We start from the raw sequence: 25,139 nt of genomic DNA on the forward strand, positions 1-25,139 counted from the left end.
GAGACAGAAGACAACTGATGAGTTGGTCTCAGAGGATGGGGTAACAGAGCCACATCGTCACTTGAGGGCAAGGGTCGTAGCACTCCTATTGGGGACTCCTTCAGAGGCAGGAGGCAGTAGCTGCAGCTGCAATTCAGTGACCAAACTTTGTAAAGTAGACAGAATGGCTAATGAGATCCCTGGGTGCTGATGGAGTTCCCACAGGAACATTAGGCACAGCCGCTGACTCGCTGGCAAAATTGGGTCCGACTCTTCTTGCATTTCCTCATGTTCAGAGAATAATGCCTGCAGAGGCTCTTCATTGCCTGGGAAAACACCCTCTTGCATCAATTGGACCGGTGGTTCTGCCCCAGCTGATCCCGCAGGCACCAGGGTGAAGAGTGGCTTAGCCTTTGTAGGGGAGTACTGGAGGCATCTCGGTGTCCACACTCGTGCTACTAGGAAAATAAGTGAGCACTGGAGCTTGTGGAGTCGACAACGGTGCCATTACGCCAATGGTGCCGACGCCGGTCTCGGAGGCAGAGCAATCCTGGCGATTGTGGTAGTAGTCGACAAAGTCGTTGACAAAGTGATTGTGGATGGCAGTCGCGGACGAGGAGGTACATTTTGTTCGAAGGACTGCTGACAGAGGAGTAGTCGACGGGACTGTCGTGGACGAAGTACTAGTGTCGACGACGATTTACACAGATTTGGCATTTAGAGATGTGACAACATTGCCTATTACAATAATACCCACATAAAGCAACATGGAGCATGTTTTTGTATATCCCAATAAGATAGAAGTATCTGTCTAGCCTTTTGCCACACTCTGGCCCGCATTGGCGCCAACACACAACTCGTCACTTGACTCTTCTTAGTCCAGTGGAGAGAGGAGAGCTCGCCCGATTTGAACAAATAGAAAATCCTGTTATTGCTGCCAAACTTGCCTTTCCTCAAGGTATTTACAAGCCCACCTTGGTTTAGTGGCCACATGGCAGACAGACATACCTGTGGGTTTAACATCATTGTACTTGAGATACTTTTACTTTCCCTCGCAGGGAAGCAGGTCATGCAGTCTTCTCTACATGGACATTTATCAGAAGAACAGCACCGTAAGGTGCTACTCCCGACATTTTTTTTACTAATGTGAGAAATCATTGACAACTATTTAAATAAACTCACTATTTGGAGTGCAAGGAGTGCCCAACTAGCCCTAATTATCTGTTCCTGGCCCTCGTAGGAAAGGACTTATGGGGTCATTCCAAAATACAGCACACAAATGAGAAGCCATGTCGCAAAGTATGCTGCATCTCTCAACAAGAATTTATATACGATTACTATCTAATGGGTTACGTTAACCCTCAACAAGGATATATTTCATTTTTGTTTCTACAGTGAAAGAAGAATTAGTGCCCGATGACATTGATATTACAAATACTGTCCCCTGGGCGCACCCCTCCCAAGGGCTTCTGCATAAAGGTTAGTAACAGTTACAATCATCACGTTTCCCCTATAGCAGTCTTTCAAATGCTATACATTAATGGATAGCTAATTATCCAATGCCAATGTTTTCTGACACAGGGTTCTCCTAGTCCCAAAGAAGGCGAACTAAGTAGCAGATCGCCGAAACATCCCTTGCCAGGAGCCTTCTCCTACTAGCCCGGCACTTACCACTTGCACCGATTCATCCCACTGACTTGTGACGTAGACCTTGGGCACCGACCACATTATGGAACAGACTCGCGTAATAAGAGCAAAACTGTACCCCGCAAAATGGTCTTGGGGAGATAGGGTAGCTTGGAACTATCCAAGCAGTGGAACATTCTCTAAATGTACCCAAAACGTTTGACCAGAGCATTGCTTAAAGTGAGATAGTGTTCCTCTTGCTTACAACACTGTTGCCAATCAATACAAATACTACATATGTGTATCAGAAAATATTATTGGTATTGTTTGGAAAGTATGCAATTCATAGTTTGCACAAGAAATGGTATCATTGCTGCTACGTGGTTGCCTATTTTCACGAATTAAGTAAGGTGTAGGTATATATGTGCATAATCGTATCTGTACTGTATTGCGTATTTGCACATTGGATTGGTTGTACAAGAAATTACAATATGAATCAGTCTACACAGGTATATTGCACTTTTTTGTATTATTTTTAGTATTCATTGTAATAATACAGCAGATGCAGTGGAAATGTGGTTGCACACTGTCAAAAAAAAAGTAAACAAACTTATGTGAAATAAAAGGGTATAAACACCCAAATCGTGAGGTGTGCCTTTTGAGGTCAAAAGTAATGATGAGTAATGCAGACACAACATGTTGAGAGACTGCGGAATAGACTAGGACATTGAGCACCTCATGGGGAAATAAATACCAAGCCTCTGAAGGAGATTTTCTTGTTACGTATGTTGTTGATGGTTTACGCCTGAGGCCCGTCGACTAAACGTGGCTTGTCGACAGGGTCGTAGTGGATGTTGATGGATGTCTCTTCTCTGAAGAGTGGGATGAGTGTTTAATAGCCGTGGTCTTAGATCACGCGGCTGTGAAAGGGGCCGTCGATGCAGATGCAGACTGAGATCGGGAAGCTGTCAATGTCAATGGAGTAATTGTAATAAGTGACATATGTCCCCTTTTCGTTTTCCTCTCCAGGGAAGTGTCCTCATGTGACCTCAACCTCTTTGTAGAAGGAGTCCTTTGTATGGGCCTGTTAACCCTGGCAGAGGCCTGACTTTGGACTGAGGACGAGTCTGAGGCCCTAGCACCATTCCCTCCAGACACGCCACTAACCTGCAATAGGTATCACTACATATTATAATGCCTATGGCCGTTCCAGACAACCATATATACAGCAATATTTTTGGGGGGGATCATTTTTGGGGTTTTTGGGAGCAGGGGTTGCGGCGGTGTCCCCGCGCTCGTTTAAAAATAATGCAGGGATTGCGGGGGTGTCCCCCGCAGGTTACATGCCTTAAAATCGCTGCAAAAATATGGCAATATTTTTACATGGCGATATTTTTTCGGCTTATTAACACATGGAACCCTGCGATGACGATCCCTGAGAGTTTTAGATGAGAAGGACCGGCAAACGAAGCAGAAGTCCACATCAGGGTCTGGGGGCAGGCTTTATATGCATTTTTCATGTTGATCGTCCACAAAAAGTCTCTTGAGGCGGCACATGGAGCAGGGCCTTAAAAGGCTCTTCTTACTTGCGTCCGCCATGGCCGTGTGGAGAAGGCCTCAAACTGGAGAAGAAGACCCCTTGCAGTGAGAAGATACTCTGATGGTCTTGATCTTCACCGGCAACAGATCCCCCGCTACCGGCAGTCACAAAAGTGATGGATGGTGAAGAAAAAGGTTGAATAGGTACCTCAAAATTATATATATTTTTTTACCCCAGGAGCGAATCAACGAGGACTCCCAACACGCATATGTGCGGTAGAAATCTGAGAAAGGCCTTCAGTGGTGGAGATAGGGAGGGCTAATGTCATTGGTTGGGGCAATATGACCCGAAGTGACAGCAATAGGCTATACAAGTGCCAAGCAGTTTCTTAGGCTTGAAAGCTAAACTGCTTTAATATTACAGAAGATTCCCAGGCAGACGACAGGGAATATTCTTGAGCATGTGAATACATTAAAGATCCAGTGCTGGAGAAACGTGACTGAAGAATGCGATTAAGACCACGGACATCATCATAGTGGGGTAGGCTGGTAGGGCGATAAGGAATATGTGGGAGAGGAATCCATAGAAAGAACATTACTATTAAGTAATTTTTCCTTGAATGGATTGCATTCTCCCACAGATTCCTCATCTTGTAGCCATACTGGAGGAGGGTTGGAAGTCGCATAAAAAAATTCTAAGACTGCCCTGCCAAATCGCGCGTCTGCCCCACGGGCCAAGTCAAAGCTGTAATGCTTGACAACATGTGCATAGAAGACCACGTTGCTGCAAGACAAATGTTTCTAACCAGCATTCTCCTCTGAAGAGCCAAGGAGGCCATGACCCCTTTTGTAGAATGTGCCCTAAGCCCTGCTGGATCCTCCTAGCCTAAGGTCTGGTAGCACTCAGAAATGCATAGCACTATCCAGCGAGAGTTGGTTTGCTTAGTAACTGCTCGCCCCAACCTGGATTGCAAAAAAGCTACAAACAAACATTCTTCCTGGAAGAGCCAGGTACAAACTCAGCACCGTCTTGGGAGCCAATCTGTGGAGCCTGTACTCATCCTTTGAAGGATGGTGTGGAGGGTAAAATGCTGGCAGGTCTATATTCTGGCCCTGGTGAAATTCTGACACCACTTTTGGTGAAAACCTGAGGCGCTAAGGATAAGGAAGTGGGCTTTACTAGAGTGTCTGAAATTCATTGACCCTTCTAGTGGACGTAATTGCCACCAAAAAAGCAGTCTTCAATGTGATGAGAGTTGAATGCAAAGGCTCAAACCGAGCTGCCATCAGAAAGGTAGGAACCAAGGTCAGATCCCAATCAGGGACCACAAAAGGAGAAAGAGGAAAGGAACTAAGCAGGACCTTCAAGAAGTGGGCCACCACTGCGATGGTAAAGAAGGAACCTTGTTCTGGTATCTTTTTAAAAGGGGAAAGAGCCACCAGACACCCCTTCGCCGTGTCCACTTGCAGGCCTTATTTGGTAGGGCCAACAAAAACTCCATCACAGAGGAGGTGGGACAGGACATGGGGCCCCACCCTTTGCCCTGCCAAGTCACAAACATTCTCCATCTACACGCATACAGAGACCTAGTGGATGGTCTATGTGCAGACAACAGCACCTCCAGTATCTCTTTGTCGAAGTCCCAGTCAAGAGCCAAGCATGAGGGTGTCCGGGTTCGAGTGAAGCATATTGCCTCCCTACTGTAACAAGAGGTCAGAGGAAACCGGAGAGGTGGGCATGCGGTCAGTTCCAGGAGATCCAAGTACTAAGTCCTAATCGCCCAGTCCGGGGCGATCAGGAAAGCCCTGAATCTCTGCAACCTCCCAAGAACCCAAGGGATGACTGGTATCTGCGGAACACATAATGGAGGTCGAAGACCCACTTCCCAAAAACGTCTCTTCCAATGCCCCCTTGTGGGGAGATTCCCTCAAACAGAAAAGCCTGCACTTTGTGTTGTCCACTGTCGTAAACAGATCCACTGTCGGGTTGTACCAGCAGGTGAAGATCTCCGTAATGTCAAACTTGTGGGAGACTGAGCTCTGCCTGCTCAGAGTATCCGCCAGCCCATTATCCACCCATGCCAGATGAGCTGCAGAGACAGAGATTTGGTGCTCTAGAATCCAGAACCATAGCTGCAGGGCGTCCCTGCACAGGAGTAGCAAACTCACACCTCCCTTCTAGTTGAGGTAGTGCATGGTCACTGTGTTGTCCATTAACACCAGGACATGTTTCCTCTGCAGAGAAGGCGCAAAAGCTGTCAGCAGCAGTCTGACTGCTTGCAGCTGCAGCAGATTAATGTGGTAACCTTTCTCCTTCTGAGACCAACAGCTGCTGATCTCGAGAGAGTTGCAATGAGCTCCCAAGAACGGCCCCTCCGGCCATGGTGCCCGGAAAGGTTCTCCTGCCAAAATGTGTCTTGTTACTGCACCAGGTCATGATGTTTGCCGCAGACCTCGACACCTGGAGCACATCGGCCATCTCGAAGTACTGCAACCACTGGCTCCTGAGAAGCCACTGAAGGGATCTCACCTGAAAATTCACCTGCAGCACCAGGAAAATTCAGGATGCCTGAACTGTAGGAAAGCTGATGCCGGAAGACTGCTCGAGTTCCGATTAACAGGATCTTTTGCACTGGTGAAGTCTGTGATTTCTTTAAGTTCAGGGAAAAACCTAACTTGTGCAGTAGTGAACAGGTGTCCTTGAGATGGGTCGACACCTGATCCGGCGACTGTGCTCGGCTCGGCCAAGTATGAAAACACAAAAACAGCCGCTCTTCTGAGGTGGGCCTTCACTACTACCATTAACTTGGTTAAGACCTTGAGTGTGCTGGTCAAGCCAAAAAGGGAACACTTTGAATTGGTAGTGCGCGTCCTCTATGACGAATCTTAGGAATCGCCTGTGTTTCCCATGGATAGGCACTCAAAATAGGTGTCCTGATGGTCCAGTGAGCACCAGACAGTCTTGGAACTGCAGAGCTTGGAGAATTTCCCTCAATGTCACCATCCTGAATTTGTCGTTCCTCAGGAATTTGTTCAAATCCCCAAGATAGAACGAGTACTCCCTTTCTTACCAGAAAGCATCAGGAGTACCAACCTCAGCTTCCTTCCTCAGGTGGAACTGCCTGCTGTCCGGAGGGAGGTAGTCTGTCCGGTGGTCTCTTAAAAGACGGAAGGTAGTATCCCCACTCCATTAGCTGAGGGACCCAGGCATCAGACGTGATTTCCTTCCATTTGCCGAAGAATCCAGACACTTTCCCTCTAACCAGAAAAGTATAGGGGGAGACCTCAAAGAGGTTGTGGAGGCGCTGTTGACACTGTAGTAGCAGTAGTCATGTGTATCGAATCTCCTCTACCTGGACGTGGGAACTTGCGTTGCGCTCACTTGGCATGGGGCAATTACGGCCTTCTGTGAAAAGTGGAGTACCTGCTGTAACCCCGTCCTATGGACCAAAAGCAAAATTCTGCCATAGAGGTTGCTGCTGCACTGCCAATCCCAAAGATTTTATAGTCCGCTTTGAATCCATGAATTCTTCTAGGGACTCGTCAGCTTTGGGGGCAAAAAGATGGTCACCACCGAAGGCAACGTCCAGCAACTTCGATTGAACTTTCGAGGGAAACCCTGTGCCCCTCAAATAAGCAGACCTGTTGAATTGCCCACAGCACGACCCATACAGTCTGCCGTGTCCAACCCTGCTTGGAGTCAAGCCATGTATTTGCGACCAGCCACCATATCCAAGATGCCATTCTAGACCTCTCCTTTGGAAGGTGATCAGATTCTTCTGAAACGGTGCTCCAGAGGATATGGGAAAATTTAACAAAAGTACAAGAGGCATTTACAGCTTTAAGAGCCATGCTCGCCGAGGCGAAATCTTTATTCGCCAAAGCGGCAACTTTTTTGGGGAACGTTTTTTGGACTTCTTGTGGCAACGTCCCTCTCTATGTTTCTCGGGAGAAGGCCCTTTGGCATTGTGGTCAGAGGACCTTGTAAGCAATTTTGCCAGGGATTTTGACAGCGGTCCTCCAAGTGCCAGCTTTGCTGAGCGTTCCTTCAACGACTTCGGGTTCATCGCCATTCAAGAACCACATTGCTCTGTATCATGCTCAACACCAAGAGACAACACACAGATTGTGTCTGGGTCCGTGAGGGACATTTTAGAGTGCAGTTCTAGCAGCATTTAAACCCTGTCGTTTTAGGCGCTGACATATCTTTCAAATTGAATACGACCATGTTCAGAAAAGCGTGCCGAAAACAGGAACTGTGATAAGGGGGCGTAGTGCATCCTTTCATACGACACCCAACGTCACATCCGTTGTCGAGGAATAGCGCGGCTGTATAGAGGGAGTAGTTGATATCGAGCAGCACTATGCTCCCTGACAAAATAATGTTCGAGCAGCAGATGCTGGATAGCTATCTATCAAGATTAGGAATCTTTGGGAAAATGTAATCCATTGAAAGTGGAGCGGAGCGGTCTGGCAGGCGTTCAATCAAAGAAAGACAATAACTTTGTTGAATGACCTCTAAGGCCAACGCATCAGCCATGGTGTTGAACCATTCTGAGCTGAAATGGGAAATTCTCTCTCCTGCAGGCGACTTGTGGAGGAAGTGTTCCTAAACAGTGGCTTTGCGTTTGTGGGGGCAGAGGCGACTGGAGGAGGCAATACCGCCTCTGAGTAGCTCTGCCTTTACACCTAGGAAAACTGCAACCTTGTTACCTTCCTGGTGCAGCTTGACCTCACCTGAGAGGGGACTAGGAGGTGGAGGGTCAGAATTCACAACCTCTGCTGGATCGTGCTGGTGGTTGTTTCAAAGCTATACCAAACGACTTGGCTGACATCTTAGAAGATTGGAACCTCTGCAAGCATTAGTGAGCTTTTGCTCAAGAGGTTATGTCTATCAAAGGGCGCACCCAGGAGCGTTACTTGCACATCCTGTGCAAATCCAGAAGCCCTCCATCCAGGATTGTCTTCCAACAACCATGCTAAATTGCCATTGCACGCCCCACGCAGTCAGCCATCTCCAGTCCTGATTGTAGAATTTGGTGGGAAGCATCCCTGCAATCGCGGACTATGTTTTCAAAGGCCCCTCTGCACCACTCACTGCAGAACAAAGCCCAACAGAAAATCTGGTCAGGGCACAGTAGGCATTAATCACTCTGAGGGCAAGGCTGCATGAGATGAAAACCTTCTTCCCCATGCATCCAATCTCTTGCTTTCTCTGTCCGGAGGCAGGGAAAGTAGATGTCCCGCTGGTTGGCAGTTGCAGCTTGAACCATAAAATTCTCAAGGGAGGAAGGGGGGAAGAAAAGCCAGGTCCTAGGAGGCTGGGCAATGTTTTTGTGCCGGCTCCCTGTCTACAGCCAGAACTGAAGCAGGTGACTCCCAGGCCTCTAGCACTGCGCCCCCCACTGCAACACTGGCCCTTAATTCAGGATGTCAAAAGTTCATATTGAACTTTTTGCCTGGATGGAGCTTACAATCCTAAGGTGTCAACCACCTTCGCCATCAATCCTTGGGAAGATGCTTGAGGCTTCCTAGAGGTCAGTATGTCCAGTTTTAGGGCAGTGTTCGGGCCACTGGTTTACTTGAGATCTTTGGCCAGTGCCAACAAATCCTTCCCCAACCCATAGAAGAACTCTGTGGAGTCCCTCTATCCATGGTACAGGGGTTCCATTTCAAAGGGAATGGGGTCCACTTTCTAATAAAAAAATCCAACCGATTTCAATATAAAAGGTCTCATAGGGAGAGGTGCATGTTCGAGGGTTGACTCGGTGCCACAGATGACGCTGAAGGAAGACTGTACTGGCACTGAGGCCTTATCAACCGAAGGCAAAGCCTGTCTGTCCTGTTAAGGGTCTTCTCCCACAGGATCCGTACCCGGGCCCGTAGGCGCACAGCTGTGGTCTCCTTGAGGGGTTCCTGGTGACCTTTGAAGGCACGGTGGTCCGTAAATGCATTGGCGATGCAGCCTGGGCCTCGACAGCAGATAACGAGCATCTACTACCTAAAGGTCTTTCATTCCTGCGGGGAGGAAAAGTGGGTCACAAACGGTAGCTGTTGAACCGCCTCCAAGAAGTCCTTGCATCAGTGACTACCCTTCTTCAAAAAGAGTGATGCAGGGAAGAACTGCTCATTTAGTGGTACCTCTAAAAGGTACAGCTTTTTCTTCTCCTTGCGGACTGGGGGTTTGTTCTCTGGCAGATGCTTTGCGTGCTGTGACCTCTAGGGAGATTGCTAGTATTCACTCTTTTCCAATGTTTTGCTGCCCACTCTCAAAGGGTATTAGGGTGCATGTTTTGGCACAACCTCCAGTCTTGGGTGTTGTGATCCTCCACAAGTATTTAAACATATCTCCCAAGCAGTATTAAAATATCCAAAGGGGGTCGGATACTGACATTTGTAGGCCGCAATCCACACAGGGCTTGAAGCCCAAAGCCTTTGCAGGATTGGGTATGTCATTGAAACAAAGAGTCCCTTGCATGCCTTCACCGCAGTCCCTGCCTCATCCCCACTTTAACTCTCAAGTTGTTGAAGCAAGGGGGAGGCATCAATAAAGAGAGTGTAATTGGTGTTGGTCCCCGCATGACCAAGTTTGTGGTACCTCTAAAGGTTAAAACAAATGGAACTGGAGATAGAAGGATGTGAAGAGAGGAATGCGGGAGCATGCCTCTGTGACTAGGAAACAGATGGTAAGCACAGAGGCACGATGCAGAGAACTGGGAGAAGAATCTGAATTGCCACAGAGTATTGCATTACATTAAAAGAGATCAGAGGAAGGGTTTCAGACTTCACATTCGATTACTAAAGTAGAACCAGTGTTGCATAGTAAACTCAAGAAAATCAGAAAGCTGATTACAGAGCAACTCCACATCTTGCAAGCAACTACTGCTCATACCATTGAAGACTAGATCGTCTCATTGTCCACTGGCCTGACACCACTGGCTGTTGAGCCACTCTTGCATTGGACGCAAGTGCGTGTGAGGAACCAAATAAATACATGACGTCATCATTCCCAACAGTCGCATAGCTTTGCGTAGCGTCACCTCTCGACCGGCTACATATTGAGGGAATTGAAACAGCATGTTTTGGACCCTCTCGTTGGAGGGGAAGACAAGGCCATCCTTTATTCGAATTAGAGTCCCTAGGAACTGCTTGACATGACTGGAGTCTAGGCTGGATTTCTTCTCGTTGATGGAGAATCCCAGACTGAATAAAAGATCTATTGTTCTTTGGGTATTTGACAGACAGGTTTCGTAGGAGTAACCTGTTATGAGCCAGTCGTCGAGGTAAGGATAAACCGGGATGGATTGCCTGCGCAGGTGTGGTGCTGCCACTGCTGGTACCTTTGTAAATACCCTTGGTGTGGAGGCTATGTCGAAGGGTAGTACTTTAAATTGATAGTGTTGGTCTTCTATCGTGAATCTGATATATTTTCTGTGCGCTGGCAACATTGAAATATGAAAGTATGCATCTTTCATGTCCAGTGTTGCCATGTAATCCCACTGTGAGAGCAGGGGAATTACTTCCTGCAGAGTGACCATGCAGAACTTTTGTGGCTTTACAAATTTGTTGGCTGGGTGCATATCTAATACAGGGCACATGGTGAGATCCTTTTTGGGTACAAGGAAGTACACTTAATAAATACCTTTGTTTACCTGTGAAATAGGTACGGTCTCTATGGCTCCCTTTTCTTGTAGTGTCTCGACTTCCTGAAGGAGGATACGCAGATGGTCTGGCGTCAGTATTGCGCGTGGAGGTCTGAACTTTGGGGACCGGCAGAACTCCATACAGTAACCGTGGGCCACAGGGGGTCAGTACCCACTGGTCTGTAGTTATCCCCCCCTGAAGGAATGATGGTAGCCAGCCCCCGACTGGGGAGGCCTGGTAGGGCACCCAGATCTGCGGGTAATTTTGAACCGGAGACCGGGGAGCCTCTGGGGGTAGAGATCCGGCCCCTTCCTTTCCCACGACGCTGACCTCTTTGGGTATACACGGTGGTGTATCTGCTGGTTCCTTGTGGAGAGGACCAATTATTTCCCTGAGGTGTACTGGTTTTGAGGGAAACGTTGGCCACCAAAAAAAAGGCACCTGGACCCAGTTCCTCGCCTTGTGGAGGGCTTTTGTGTGATTTGATCTAGCGTTTTAAGGGTGTCATGCTCCTTCTTTGCAGTCTCGAGAGCTTCGTCGACTGCTCTTCCAAATAGGTTGTATTCTTCCAACGGCTTATTAATAAGTGACGCTTGAGTTTCTGGGTTGAACCCAGAGTTTCTTAGTCACGCATGTCTCTTTAAGAGGGTGCCCTAAGCCAAAGATCGACCTGCTGTCTCAGCGGAATCCAAAGTGTTTGAGGATACTTTGGTTTACTTGTCTGCCCTCGGTTACCGTGGACAGAGGACGAGTCCGTAGTGGTTCAGAAACCTCCTGCAGGCCTTCCTGTATTAAGGCTCATTGAGTGTCTGCGTAGCTGGCTAACAAAGTAGTATTGTTAGCGATGCGTGTAGAAAAAGCTGCTGCAGCTGTGCCCCTCTTTCCTAGGGCTTAGAGATTTTGCACTCCTTGTCAGGGGGCGCCTCCCCGGTTGACAGGGGAACCCCTGCCCTTTTCCTTGAGTGGTCCCCACCAGTGAATCTGGAGTGGAGTGACCTCTGATGTAAAGGGGATCAGAGGGGGAAGGCCGAAATAACTTTTCTATCCTTGGATTAACTGCTTTTGTTGATGCAAAACTGCAGGTGTTGAAAACGAGGGAGCCAGACGCTTTTTAATTGAGTTTAGAAGAGGAATAGACTGATTGGCCGGCGGTTGCTCTTTAAGAATGTCCTCTACAAAGTCAGCCTCAGGAATCGCTTCATCGGTGGCGATCTTGAAATGTTCTGCTGCTTTGCGCAACATGGCGTTAAATATCATTTGATCATCTACTGGAGAGGGCTGTCTAGTGGGAGTGGTCTGAGGGGATTCTCAACACAGGGCATCAGGATGTGGTGAAGGATTTGGAGACGGCCGAGGGTCACCCATATCCGGGTTTTCCCCCCATCCTTCTATGGGGTCATGCATATCCTCAGGGTCAATGAAAGAATCATCATCCAGAGTATCTGCAGGAACCTCCTCCTCAGTGAGGTCGTAAGTGTACACATCCTCCTCCTGAGAGGGATCAAAGAGTCTTGGAAAATTAGCCACAGGGCTCAAAAGGTCTTCTTGTGGTCTTTTGGGGTGGCTTGCTCTGAGAGGGTTACAACTCTCACATTTGTCCCTAGTCCAAACAGAAGGCCTAGAGGGGGTCTATAGGTGGAAAGGGCTCTTGTATACGATCCTCTGACAACAAAAGTCGAGATTTTTGTTTCAACGCCGAAGAAATACCTTCTTCGCCTTCCGAAAACTCTTCCCGGGGGACAGACAGAGGATACGTGTCTCTGTGCTTCTCCCTAGGCTTGGTATCTCCGCCAGCACATCTTTGGATTTCGATGAATCCTTGGGCCTTCCCGTGGATGTCGGAGAATCCTTTGACTGTCGCTTCTGCGCATCCACCGAAAGAATTCTCGCAATGCTTTCGGTAACGTCCTCCGCAGTACGGAGACACGTAGCCTGGGCCTGCGGTTGTGCAGTCTTTGGCTGAAGCGGGGCCTTGTCGTCGGCGGACACCTTCTTACGATGCGTCTCGATGGTTATTGGACTATTGGGGGTAGCGCCCTTCAATTTAGAGTGCCCGGTCACTAGGCGCATCTGCGGCTGCAGGGTGGGCTGCCGATCCTGACAGTCGGGGGGCACGGCCGAAACTTCCGGTGTCCCCGATGGTGCTGTGGTACGCTTGGACTTCGTTGAAGACTGGCCCGGGGTTGTGTGTTTAGTGAGTTGAGAGTGTTCGTCTTTGTCGCCAGGGTGTACAGTCCCCATAGCAGTGCCTGAGCCGTGCCTGGCGGGGCCGGGGTCAGACGACGTAGAGCGGGAGTGCTCCGCTGAAAAGTCAACGACCTCTGAGTCGGAGGCCGGCTCGTCACTGATGCCCTCGTTGCAATCGGCGGTTGCGGCAGCGGCACTCTCTCCCTACTGTGTAGGCCGGCTGGAAGGCCCGGCCACGTGGTTGGCAACGCCGACTGGATCACCGTCCGTCGAAGGTCCATGGAGGCTTCGGCGGAAATCCGGAAACAGCCGTCGATAGGAAGGACGGTCAGGGTGATCTTGAATAATAATATAATATATTCAACCAAAGGTCGATGGAACAAATAGCAATGTCTCTGGACGAGCGCCGCATAAGGCGACCAGTATGCTGGGTGGAAAAAAAAAATCTTATACCTCAACACGGAAGGGATTTTGGGTACACTACACTTCACGTTAGGGATAGTGTTACAGGCACGCCCATGTCGACGTCCTCTTTCGATTCTCGAAAGACAAGATGCAATACTCAGCAGTGACCACTGGATATCGGACTATATGCACAGCAAGTGATTCTAAGCAGATTAACAATCATCAAACTACATTTTTAAAAGAAATTTTGGTTACAAAAAATATTATATTTGAAAATGTTATCTACCAGGAAGATTCTAGATTATTCCATGAATAAGTAAAATACGTTGCTGGGCCTCTCGGTTTGACAAGAAAAGGCAAAATCGATTCAAGTGCTACCATGGCTGCGGAATAGTAGAAATGGGCAACACAGTTGCTTTGAATAAAAAAACTCAAAAACCTTGTTGAACAAATACAGTGGTTCGTCCTGGTGTGGAGGCAAAGAAAATGCCACTTACTTCCAAAATTCAGGATTTAGGTTTGGTTTCTACATCAACAGCTCAATGAGCTCTGCCGTGCCAGAACTGCAGAGCTTTTACTGCTACTGCTGGTTCCTTAAACAAGTTATAGTATAGTGCCACGGACGTGTATGCTCATTCCTTTTGCATAGACTTGCATAATAGCCTGGCAGTTAAGGGGTTAAATCCCCAAAAGCCTGATGCAATCGCTATCCCAGGCAAAAGTGGGATACCATAGTCCAAATAAAGGAAAGCTAGAAGTAAAGATAAAAAGACGAACAGTGTAAGATTTGGGACACAACAAGGTCTTTCACGAGTTAACGGTTTGGAGGTGTGGTGGATTCTCTCAGTTTGGAACATTTGTTTTAACAGTTGCATTTAACACCCAAAGGTGATTAGGCTGTACCCAAGGTGGCTCTCACAGAGTCTTGCACGTAAAGCATGCACATTGGAGAAAATAATTCATTTGATTAAAAAATGATAAGGTTCAGTGTGTGCTAAAGCAAAAATATGTGACCTACTCTTGGTAACCTTGTGCATTATCATGAATCTCGTCTGATGCTTCGCCAAACTAGGTAAGACAATGGAAACTCCTACTCAAGAGTCTTGCGGGTGTGTTGTTGCAGAGCATTACCTGGAGGCCAGCGATAGAGACTGTTCCATTAAAAGAATGGTGAGTGAAGCCTGAATGTATAGTCTTTGTTATTGCTTTTTTTTTTACTGCCACTGACATATTTTGAAGAGACGTTTTTCTTTTCACACATTTAAGAAGGAACTCTAGCTGGGTTTACTGAAAGACCTACCTTAAATAAATCTGCCACTAGTCCATAGTCAGCCACCTGGAAAATTGGAGCCTCCGGGTCTTTGTTTATTGCAACAATGGTCTGAAAGCAGAGGAGAATTACATTCTTAAAATGTATGTTTCTAGTCATAATTATGTATACAAGTGAGCAATGTCAAGACGTTATTTATAGAAACAATTAAAAAAGGAGCGAACCAAGCACCCTCGCTGGTTTGTACATCCACACATTTGATGGACAGTGGAATTAAGCCGTGACTGGCTTGCCATTCATAATCATTGCCACCTGAATCCGTAGTGTCAGTCATATCTTGCGGTACGTCTAAGGAGAAAGAGGAGAGAAAGTACAGCCCCAACTAGGCATGACAATATTCCTTTTAGGCTTTGACTTTTTTCATTAAATAATGGCTTTCTTCTTCAGCATATTTGTGTTCAACTCAGCAAGTTTGCTCTTTAAATTGATAGGTTTGTTGCAGGCTTTATTTTAGTTATGGTGGAGGTTTCTGCAGCATTTAACATTTAATTTGCATTCTAGCAGTCAAACTTTACAACTATTTTATTTTATTATGGCTATTTATTGAGCAAGGACTTTGCTTCAGGCAGCAATGGGGGGGGAGGGAAGAGTCCTTACACCACAGTATTTATTACTGCCATACAGTGGGAATAGTAACATTTCAGTAGGGAATAGGCAACATGCCCCTGTCATGAGGGTACGACTGAAGCCTACCAAAAAGTACAACTCTTGGTACGACTCCGAAACTGGTTGCCCTTAAAAGCAAGTGCAGGGCAGCCGAACGGGAATGGTAATGGAACGGAAATGGAATTCCTAGGGCACACCCTCTGACAAACTGGCCTGCTGCCTCCTTCAAAGGCAGGATACACTCTGCATCCACTCCAAAAAGAGAGTCCTTTATTCAAGCCAGCATCTCCGTGGCCTCCAATAACACGGCCAAACTTTTCAAAGTCTGCAAGGAACTAGGCAATCCTCATGCAGCCTCCTCCAGCACTGTACCCATCCAGGCCATTTGCTCTGCCCTGGCTGCACACTTCACCTGAAAAACACAGAATATCCTATCCTCTCTCTCTTCCTCACCACCTCATGAACCAACATCTCTTGTACCTCCCTTGGCCACCCCCGCCCCTCCCCTTCTCTCTGCTCTCTCCCCCATCACCTAAGGAGGTCACTAGACAAGTCCGGTATATGAAAGCCTCCTCCAAACAGGTGGACCCCTGCCCCTCCAAAACCATCAAGGACAACATGGACTCTTGCCCCAGCCTTGGCCGACCTCTGCAACCTCTCCTTCGCCACTGGAGTTTTCCCCACTTCTCTTAAGCACTCCCTTGTACACCCTCTCAAAAAACCTTCTGTTGACCCTTTCATTCCGGCAAACTATCGCTTGATCACTATCACTCCTTTCCTGGGAAAACTCCTGGAGAAATTGGTTATTTCTTAGCTTACCCTCCACACTGAATCTATTGGTTGCTTCCATGACCACCAGTCTGGCTTTAGAGCATTCAGAGGCACGGAAACTGCCTTTCTGAACACCTGTGAAGATCTGCTCTCAAATCTTGATTCTAACTCTCCCTCTGTCCTCATTATACTCAACCTCTCCTTTGCCTTCGATACGGTAAACCACCACACCCTGATTGCACGTCTCTGTGATATCCTAGGCATTACTGATCAGGCCCTGTAGTGGCTAACCTCCTTTCTCTTTGACCACCCATCCCAGGTGGCATTGGGGTCCTTTCTCTCCCCTATCACTCTCTCTATTTGCAGTGTCCCCCAGGGATCTATCCTATCCCCCTGGTTTTTCAATAACTACATGGCCCCCTGGTCCGTAGGATAGCCACCTTCCCCTCCAGCTTTCAGTGTTTATGCGGATGACACACAGCTCTCCTTCAGGCTACCCTTGGCCTCTTCCTCATTCATATCTGTCTGTCTGCAATCAAGTCATGGTGTGCGGCTAACGACCTTCGCTTCAATGCCCGTAAGACCGAGATTGTCCTCATCGAGACCTGTCCTCATCGAGACCGCTGCTCCCATCTTCCCTCTTTCTCGCTGGCCGGCCTCCCTTGGCCCTGCGCCTCCACCTACCAACGAAGTAAAAAATCTGGGGGTCATCTTCGACTCCACTCTCTCCTCTTCGTCCCACATCGCGGACATCTCTAAAAAGTCCAACCACCAGCTGCACCATTCTACCTTTTCTCACTTTCCCCTAAAGGCTTACCGTCTCCAGAGTCCAGAGCCATGGTCCTCTGTAGGTTGGACTAATGCAACAGCCTCTTTCTCAACCTTCCCTCTTCTACCCTCCATCCTCGTCAACTCATCCAGAACGGAACCGCTGGACTTATCATTGGCTTCAAGCCCAGGGACAGCATCTCTCTGGCACTGAAATCCCTTCACTGGCACCCCGTGGCGGTATGGATTAAGTTAAAGGCCCTTTGCATTGTCCATAAGGCTTTCTGGGACATGGGCCCGTAATATGTGCAACGCTCTCTTCCTAAATACTCTCCTTCCCGAGCCCTCCGCTCATCTTCCTCCAACTCTTTGCGGGTGTGCCGCTTCTCCAAGCAGAGACTTGGGGGGGTAGGGGGGGATATTTATCCACTGCAGGCACCTCCCTCTGGAACAGTCTCCCTGCCTCTCTCCGTCTTGAGTCAGATCTCAAGTTCCGGAAACTCCTCAGGACTTTTGTCTTCGCCTCCTCCTCCTCTCTTCCTCTCCCCTGCTAACCACCTCTTTCTGCTCTCTTGCTCTCTCCCCTCTACTTCTGCTCAGTTTCGCTGACTGACTGCCTGGTGTACCTTCAGAGCCTCACAGGTCCCAAGCTTTCCTCGACAGTCTCCTGCACTTACCTCCAGGCCTTGCACCTGCTGCTGCAGCACTATTGCACTTTGGTTACAACCCATGAGAGTGGTATCTCTCTGCACTTAACCCATGCTCTGACGGGACTTGGCACACTTGGCCCCTATTCCCTCCAACTCCCCCAGGGTCAGTCGTTTCTCAAAAAAACGTGCTGGGGGTAGATCTGTCTTTTGCCGGGGCGCCCCTCTGGAACAGCATCCCTGCCACTCTGAAACTTGAGGAGAACCAGCTCTGGTTCCGGAAGCAATTCAAGACCTTCCTCTTTGCTTCTGCCTTCTCTCCTCCTCCCCCTCCACTGTTGATCTGTTCTGCTTAGGCATCGTGCACCTGGTTAACCTCCAATTTCGGGCCCAGGTACTACCCACCCTGCCATGCACTTCCTGGCAACCTTTGCACTTTGGGTCTGTATCGGTAACCCTACAGCCCCCGCCCCCTTTCCCTGCACTTATCAGACACCCCCCCTATCTGTGCCTTAGCACTTGCCATCTGCTGGCTGCACTATCTTTTTAGTTGTTCTTCATTCCTATGTACAGCACTTTCCGCTTCCCCCCTCACACTTCCCACTCCTCCCTCTCTCCTGCACTTGCGTGTTCTCAATGTCACTGGGCCTAGTAAAACCGTTGTTTTTGTTCTCCCTTGTTCCCGTCCCTGGCCTCGTTGCGCTCTGAAACACGTGCATGAGTGTGATACAAATAAAATATCAATCAATATTGCCCCCCACGCACTTCCTGTTTTGTGCACCTGCATGATCTGAATGTACCACGCCTAGTAAGATCATTTGTCTCGTCTTCCTTATGTCTTCCCCTCCCATGTATGGTTGCGCTTTGAAACACTTGTGTATAAGCGCATAATAAATAAACAATCAGTGCTGAGAAGGGGAGTGAGTGGTGGAACAGGGGATTAGCTTTAAAGGGTGCTTGTGAGGAGGAATACTGGGCTGCATGCTATTGGCAGGTGATTATTAGTGGATTTGAAGGCGGTCTTTGAAAAGTAGAAGAATGCTCGTTTTCTGGTTATTTGTTTGCATTTCTGCTGCTATAGTTTGGCCAGGTATTGACTTCTGGTGATGAGGTCACCACAAGCCATGGTTGTCTGCTAGGTAAGCAGGAGCGTGCAAGGAGACCGCTTTGTATATATTATACAGCTGGCTTTAAAGGTGAAGCATGCTTGTAGAGATAGAGAAGTTTGAGGAGTATATGGGTGTTATATCCTCACACTTGCAGAGTCCTTTGATGAGGTAAGCTCTGTCATGGATGGAGGACAGTTCCTAGAGGTGAATGATGGTGGTGGCGGTGGAATGGCAGGTGAGGAGTGAATTTCCTCCTTCCAGGTGAAATAGAACCAGGCCCCGTACAGTGGATCTGAAGCTGGTATTGGGTTAGATGGGCTTATTTTCTGCAGGAGGGATAACATGGTCGGTTTTCTTTTTGTTTTGAAGGAGAAATGGCTTTATGTGGAATCTGAGAGACAAGTCGCAGGTTAAATGCTGCAGAGTAAAGCCCATGAAAGGTAGGCAGCTAGGTGTGTATAAGGGAGGTGTTAAGTGTCATTGGTAAGGCGCAGGAATTCCAACTTGTTGGGGTTCAGTTTGAGGTAGGCGCTGGGCATTAAAGTATGGATCAGCGAGAGGCAGCCTTAAGATGGCGGACATCTTCGATCAGTGATTTTGTCAGGTACAGCTGTGCATTAGCCTGTATTGGTGGATGTGATTGTTGTGGCTGGCAAGTCAGGCTGCATAGGCTCCATGTTGACTATCATAAGCCTGAAAAATTCCCATGGATGCTAGGCGGTCTTCTTATAATATTTTACCTACTTCTAATTAAATTGATTGAACCAACCCTTTGGATTTTAACTCATCACATGAGATTAAAACATGGATAGGAATTCAAAATATAAAGTAAATACAAATTAAACACCAGCGTTTTTTTCTGGTATATATGATATGGCATTTGTAACACGCCTACACACAAGGCAGTAATCCCTAAAGCAGTGTTCTTCAAACTGTGGGCCGCACACACTTGGTGGGGCACCGCACCATGTTTGGGGCACAAATCCCACAGCTTGATAAACAATTAAAAGTCGATCAGCTGCCTTGCATTGAGCCTTCAGTAAGGTACTACTTTCAACGAGATAAGTAGTATTCTGGATTAGCTGGAAGGGACGTAGAGAGGAAGAGGGTAGATCAAGGAAGAGGCTTTTGCAGTAGTCAAGCCTAGAGAGTACCAGAGCTCTACAGACATTGAGATTCTGGGGAAAATTGAGGAAAGGAAGGATTCCTTTGAGGATGTAGAGTTGTAAGTGGGCCTTCTTGGCAAGGTCCTGGATGTGAAGGAGTAAGGAAAGAGTAGTAGAGGAATAGAACAGATATATGCCCTTTGTGCAACCTGGACATTGAGTCCGCCTGTCACTTTGTTTTTTTGTACCAGCTTCAGGACCTTGAGGCACCTCTACATAAAGCCCATTCTAAGGGAGGTAGGTGTAACAACTATCACTGACGCACGGAACCAGCTGACATCTGTTCAAGACCCTGATAGTGTTGCATCAGTGGCCAAGTTAATTCATCAGGGATGGTAAATGGCCCAAGATTGATGTATTATTACTGTACCCAATGGCCTCCTCTTCTTAATCTTCTCTTTTGCAGTGGCCCCAATGAATGACCAATTTATGTAGGGTAGGGCTTATATTCCCCTACCCCTGCAAGTGAAAGATAGTCAATTATGCAAAGGGTTGCGATATAGCTCTCATCCTGTTGATAAACTTTATATTTGCTCTCACACTGTCATTTCTGTAAAGGAAAGACCTACATTTTTTAAATGAAAGATTTTAAACTATGTAAATGGCTGCGCGATATCTCTCTCTGTGTCAATATACCTTTTAATAGCTTATATTTCTATCTCTGCAAATGGAACAATCTAAATGATGTAAAGGGCTGCGAGATATCTCTCCCTGCATTGTCAAACACTACTTTGGTTCTCTACATTGACTTTTCCACAAGAGTAAAGGGGTCATGATTGATTTAAAAATACACTCTGAGCCTGGTGTTTTGGTATATTTTTTTGAATTCATTTCTAAGCTTATGACTTGTTTTTATTCAACTTTCCACAATTAATTTGATTTTTGTGTCCAATATGACATCTTTATGAAAATGTATTTGTGTCCTTGTAGGTGTTTGACTACGAGTTATATGATTCTCTTTTATAGTTTTATGGTTTCATGCCAAATAAAGAATTTATGATGAAAAACAGTTTCGGAATTGGTGAAAAATGAAGGCGAGAAAAAATGTGGTCGCACTGGACATTTTCAAGCAGCAACTAGCTGAGATGCAGAAAGTGATTGCAGAATTTACTACGCAAGACAGAATAAGGCAGTTGAGGAAAGATCTTAATACATTTAAACACGGGAGTGCTTTTTTTCTATCCGGAAGATAGCTATACTGCTGAACCACAATGAGGGCGAGTATCACTGGAGCCAGTCCTAATTGAAGGTGCGCTGCTGTTTTTACTGGAATTACCTGTGCCTGAACGTTCGTTTGGTGAATCACATCCTTCCAGCATTGCGAGCTGTCTAGGGGCTCTTGCTGGCATACGCCCGCTTCCTGGAGGAGGCGGAGCTCACTCTTGACACGTGACTTATCACGTGACTATTCTCCACTACAAAGCACAGAGGAAACCTCCCGAGTGGCGTGCGCTGCTGTTTTTACTGGAATTACCTGTGCCTGAACGTTCGTTTGGTGAATCACATCCTTCCAGCATTGCGAGCTGTCTAGGGGCTCTTGCTGGCATACGCCCGCTTCCTGGAGGAGGCGGAGCTCACTCTTGACACGTGACTTATCACGTGACTATTCTCCACTACAAAGCACAGAGGAAACCTCCCGAGTGGCGTGCGCTGCTGTTTTTACTGGAATTACCTGTGCCTGAACGTTTGTTTGGTGAATCACATCCTTCCAGCATTGCGAGCTGTCTAGGGGCTCTTGCTGGCATACGCCCGCTTCCTGGAGGAGGCGGAGCTCACTCTTGACACGTGACTTATCACGTGACTATTCTCCACTACAAAGCACAGAGGAAACCTCTCGAGTGGCGTGCGCTGCTGTTTTTACTGGAATTACCTGTGCCTGAACGTTCGTTTGGTGAATCACATCCTTCCAGCATTGCGAGCTGTCTAGGGGCTCTTGCTGGCATACGCCCGCTTCCTGGAGGAGGCGGAGCTCACTCTTGACACGTGACTTATCACGTGACTATTCTCCACTACAAAGCACAGAGGAAACCACCCTTGCGGCGTTAAGCCTGACGGTGAAAAGCCCATTGGCTGTTGTGCGGCACAATCAGAAGGAAGACTGCAGTGTATAGTCACTTTGATCCCTGAGGCTCCACTCCAACAATCGTTTTAACACTTGTTACGTTCCGGTTAGTTCTGAAAATACTGTAATATATCATATACTGCTAGATCACGGAGATCTCATGATTTTGTAACTAGCGCTGGTGAGCGTGGGTGAGGTTCCATTTTTTTTGTAAATTGTTGACATTTTATTATAAAGTGTTAGGTGTTGCTCACCACACACCGGGCTAATTGGTATTTTATCAAAATTTGAGTGTAAAGCTAGATTAGTCTTTATTGATCCTTGTCTTATTCCAACAAAGCTGAAAACCCTGTCTCTTCATTAATATATTGCACCTGTGCTATTTTTATTATTTTTACTATGGCTAATGGATTGCGTAGCGGGCGGTGCATGGGGGCAATATTGAAAGCTGGTACTGAAACTAATACTGATCTTTTAGACCACAAAGGAACTATTTCTGACAATAAGCTATTCGATAATGACACTCCAGTTGGGGTAGCTAACGACGATAATTTGAATCATACTGATACTCCAACACGTACTACTTATGTGGCCCAGATTCATGCCAATCCTACTCCTACTTCGTCCAATTCCATAAAAGACGAAGTAAATATTGATCTTAGGGTGGGTTTGGGGAGTTGCATAACCCCACTGCTACCTTGCACTTTTAATGAAGACCCGTTTAGAATAACTATGAAGAAAATGGCTGAATTAGATGAACAGGTCAATCAATCTATTGAAATGATGACCCTTCTGGTTCACAGATCATCTAACAGGGCTATTTTTAAATCAACCTATAGCAAGGGCTTTACAAAAACTGATAATGAAATAACACGTGAAGGAAGCTCTGAAGGGAGCTTGCATGCTCTATTGTACTCTCCCGAGCAACTCAAAGATCAAAGAAGGTTTATAAATGACGATCCTGAGGGTAATATATCAGAGAGGTGTAGTGTTGAACATCAATCTCCTAGCCCCCTTCCAGTGATCACAAAAATACTAGATCTTCTTGACAAGGGCCATGAACTTACCCACTTGGAATTAAAAGAACTAAAGGCAATTATGCATTATTTCTGTTCCAAGATGGATAAAATTGAGGGCTTCATAACTGCAATTGATACCCTGAGATCTTTGCAATATGAAACAGGTGGCCAAAGATCAAGGGTAGTTACGAATGAGTGTCATGAGAAAAGCACGCAATGTTTGCTACCTGCTAACCTAGAATGTAACAATTCTGGACAATCACATGGGGTATCATCTGAGCTATTGAAGTGTAATTGCAAGAACGATCTGAGTGAGATTAAATCATCGATAACCGCATTAAACAATATTATAGTTTCTCATCTATTTAACAAAGCACGCCCTTCTGATATGCTGCGAAGTCCTATTACTGAAGATCCGATTCTAGATCCGCCCGATAGTCCTTCTGTCTTATTGGATGAAATTGAAAAACAAAAAAACACGGAAACTGAAAATACTCACACCGAAACAACTCCAACCTTTATGTCTCGCCGGGCAAAAAGGATGCACATGCGTGCTGTGAAAAGACTTGCTAAAAGAAAGAGGGAAGCGAAGATCATTAAATCAACTTCAATCCTAGAGATTGCAGATGAGGAGCATATCAACTTGGAGGAGTTGTCGAAAGAGAGCCAGTATGCCCTCGCATCTGCTACTGAAGTAGAAGTGGAAAAAGGAGGAGGAGATTTAGGCACCCCTTCACTACTGAACGATGACGTACACACCAACACGGGAATCATAAAAACTAGTACTTCACAATTGGCAAAATCAAAATCTCAAAAAACCTCAATTTCCAAAACTGTGTTACATCAAAAAATACCTATCATTATTACAAAAGATCACTCAACTCAGCAAAATGAAACCGTAAAGTCTAACACAGTTTTCATTACTCAAAACTCGGCAAAAGCCACTTTAAGTGAATATTTCCCTATAGTAGGCAGATGCTGTACCTCAAAAAATCAAACAAAACAACAAGATGAAGCAATCTGCACCTCCCCAAAAACTCCTATGAGGAAATCCTATAGCGAGATATGTAGCAATGTCCCGAATGATCGTACACATGTAAACAATATGTGCACAGTGAGTAATGAAACACAATTAGAAGTAGCAAATAGAAATAGTAATAAAATGAATGTAACACGTGATGATTCAATAAGGTGTGAAAATTGTTTATTCGATAAAAAGAGAAATGTAGTGATGCTAAATGGCCCAGGCAAAAAAGCGGGAATTGCTGAGACACCTCTCAGGACCCAGCCTGGGAATTTACCAATTAATGAAGTAAATAATGTGGATGCCCCCATTGCACCGAGTTACATATCTATTCATGGTCCGCCTTTAAGAAGGTCTTTATCTGACAAACAAACTAACATGAATAAAGAATACGATCACTCCGATAGCAAGAGCGCATCTTCACTTGAGTTGAATCCCCGCGTGGCTACTAGGGCATCTTCACTGGTTACAACATTAATAAATACACGAAAAAATACACCTCTAACTAGGCATCAAGATAGGGGATTGGAAACAGTACATTATTGGATTTGAGGGGGATGAAAGGATATTGGCGGATAATCGCATTAATCGATCCTTTATATTCTCCGTATTCTCAAAAATACCTCAATTGAGAATAATCAAATCCGAAGATATTACAAGGGTTTCCTTGGCAAGTGTAAATAATCACAGGGCAATATGTTATCTTACCTCTGAGGCTATTATGAAATTTATCTGGTCTAACCATGAGGAAATAAAAAAGCAGGGTTTGACGCTGTTTATGTTTGACTCTGAGTCGGAGGCTTTAATATTTCTGGAAACACCGGCTAAGGGCATTGAAAAGATCGAAGAAGCAGGTAGGCCTCATTCACAATTTGTAGCAGGGTTGGATGGTGCCATGTTGGAAATTTTGAAATTTGCAGCCAATACAAAAGGGCTACCATGGCTGGAACCTATGCTTTCGTCAATTTTATGTCCAAAATTGCCCTTCCCTGCTAAATAGCTATGCAATGATACGAATATGCAAATTATATCTTGGAATTCTTGCGGACATGTGAACTTAATGAAGTGGCACTCTGCTTTAACTCCCGTAGATCTACCTACAATAATAATGATACAAGAAACGATGAAAACTGAGCCATTCGTAATTCCTGGGTATTTAACTTTTACCTCACCTGCAAGAAGATCTTTGCTAGGACGTCCATCTGGGGGTCTGTTGGTTGGAGTTAAGATATCCTTGCAGGCTCAAGCGGAATTAGC

The 25,139-nt window shown here is 46.5% G+C and overlaps 1 protein-coding gene across 1 annotated transcript in view; it reads right to left on the bottom strand.

Annotated features, from left to right (window-relative positions):
• Window positions 1-25,139, bottom strand: part of ETFA (electron transfer flavoprotein subunit alpha) — a 1,125,730-nt gene that overhangs the window by 173,333 nt on the left and 927,258 nt on the right. The window contains exon 11 of the mRNA XM_069624450.1: window positions 14,681-14,761. Coding sequence (XP_069480551.1) covers window positions 14,681-14,761 — 81 coding nt within the window. The remainder of the gene's footprint in view (window positions 1-14,680; window positions 14,762-25,139) is intronic.

Source organism: Ambystoma mexicanum, chromosome 11 (assembly GCF_040938575.1).
Source record: "Ambystoma mexicanum isolate Mex_15411 chromosome 11, UKY_AmexF1_1, whole genome shotgun sequence".
Lineage (NCBI taxonomy): Eukaryota > Metazoa > Chordata > Amphibia > Caudata > Ambystomatidae > Ambystoma > Ambystoma mexicanum.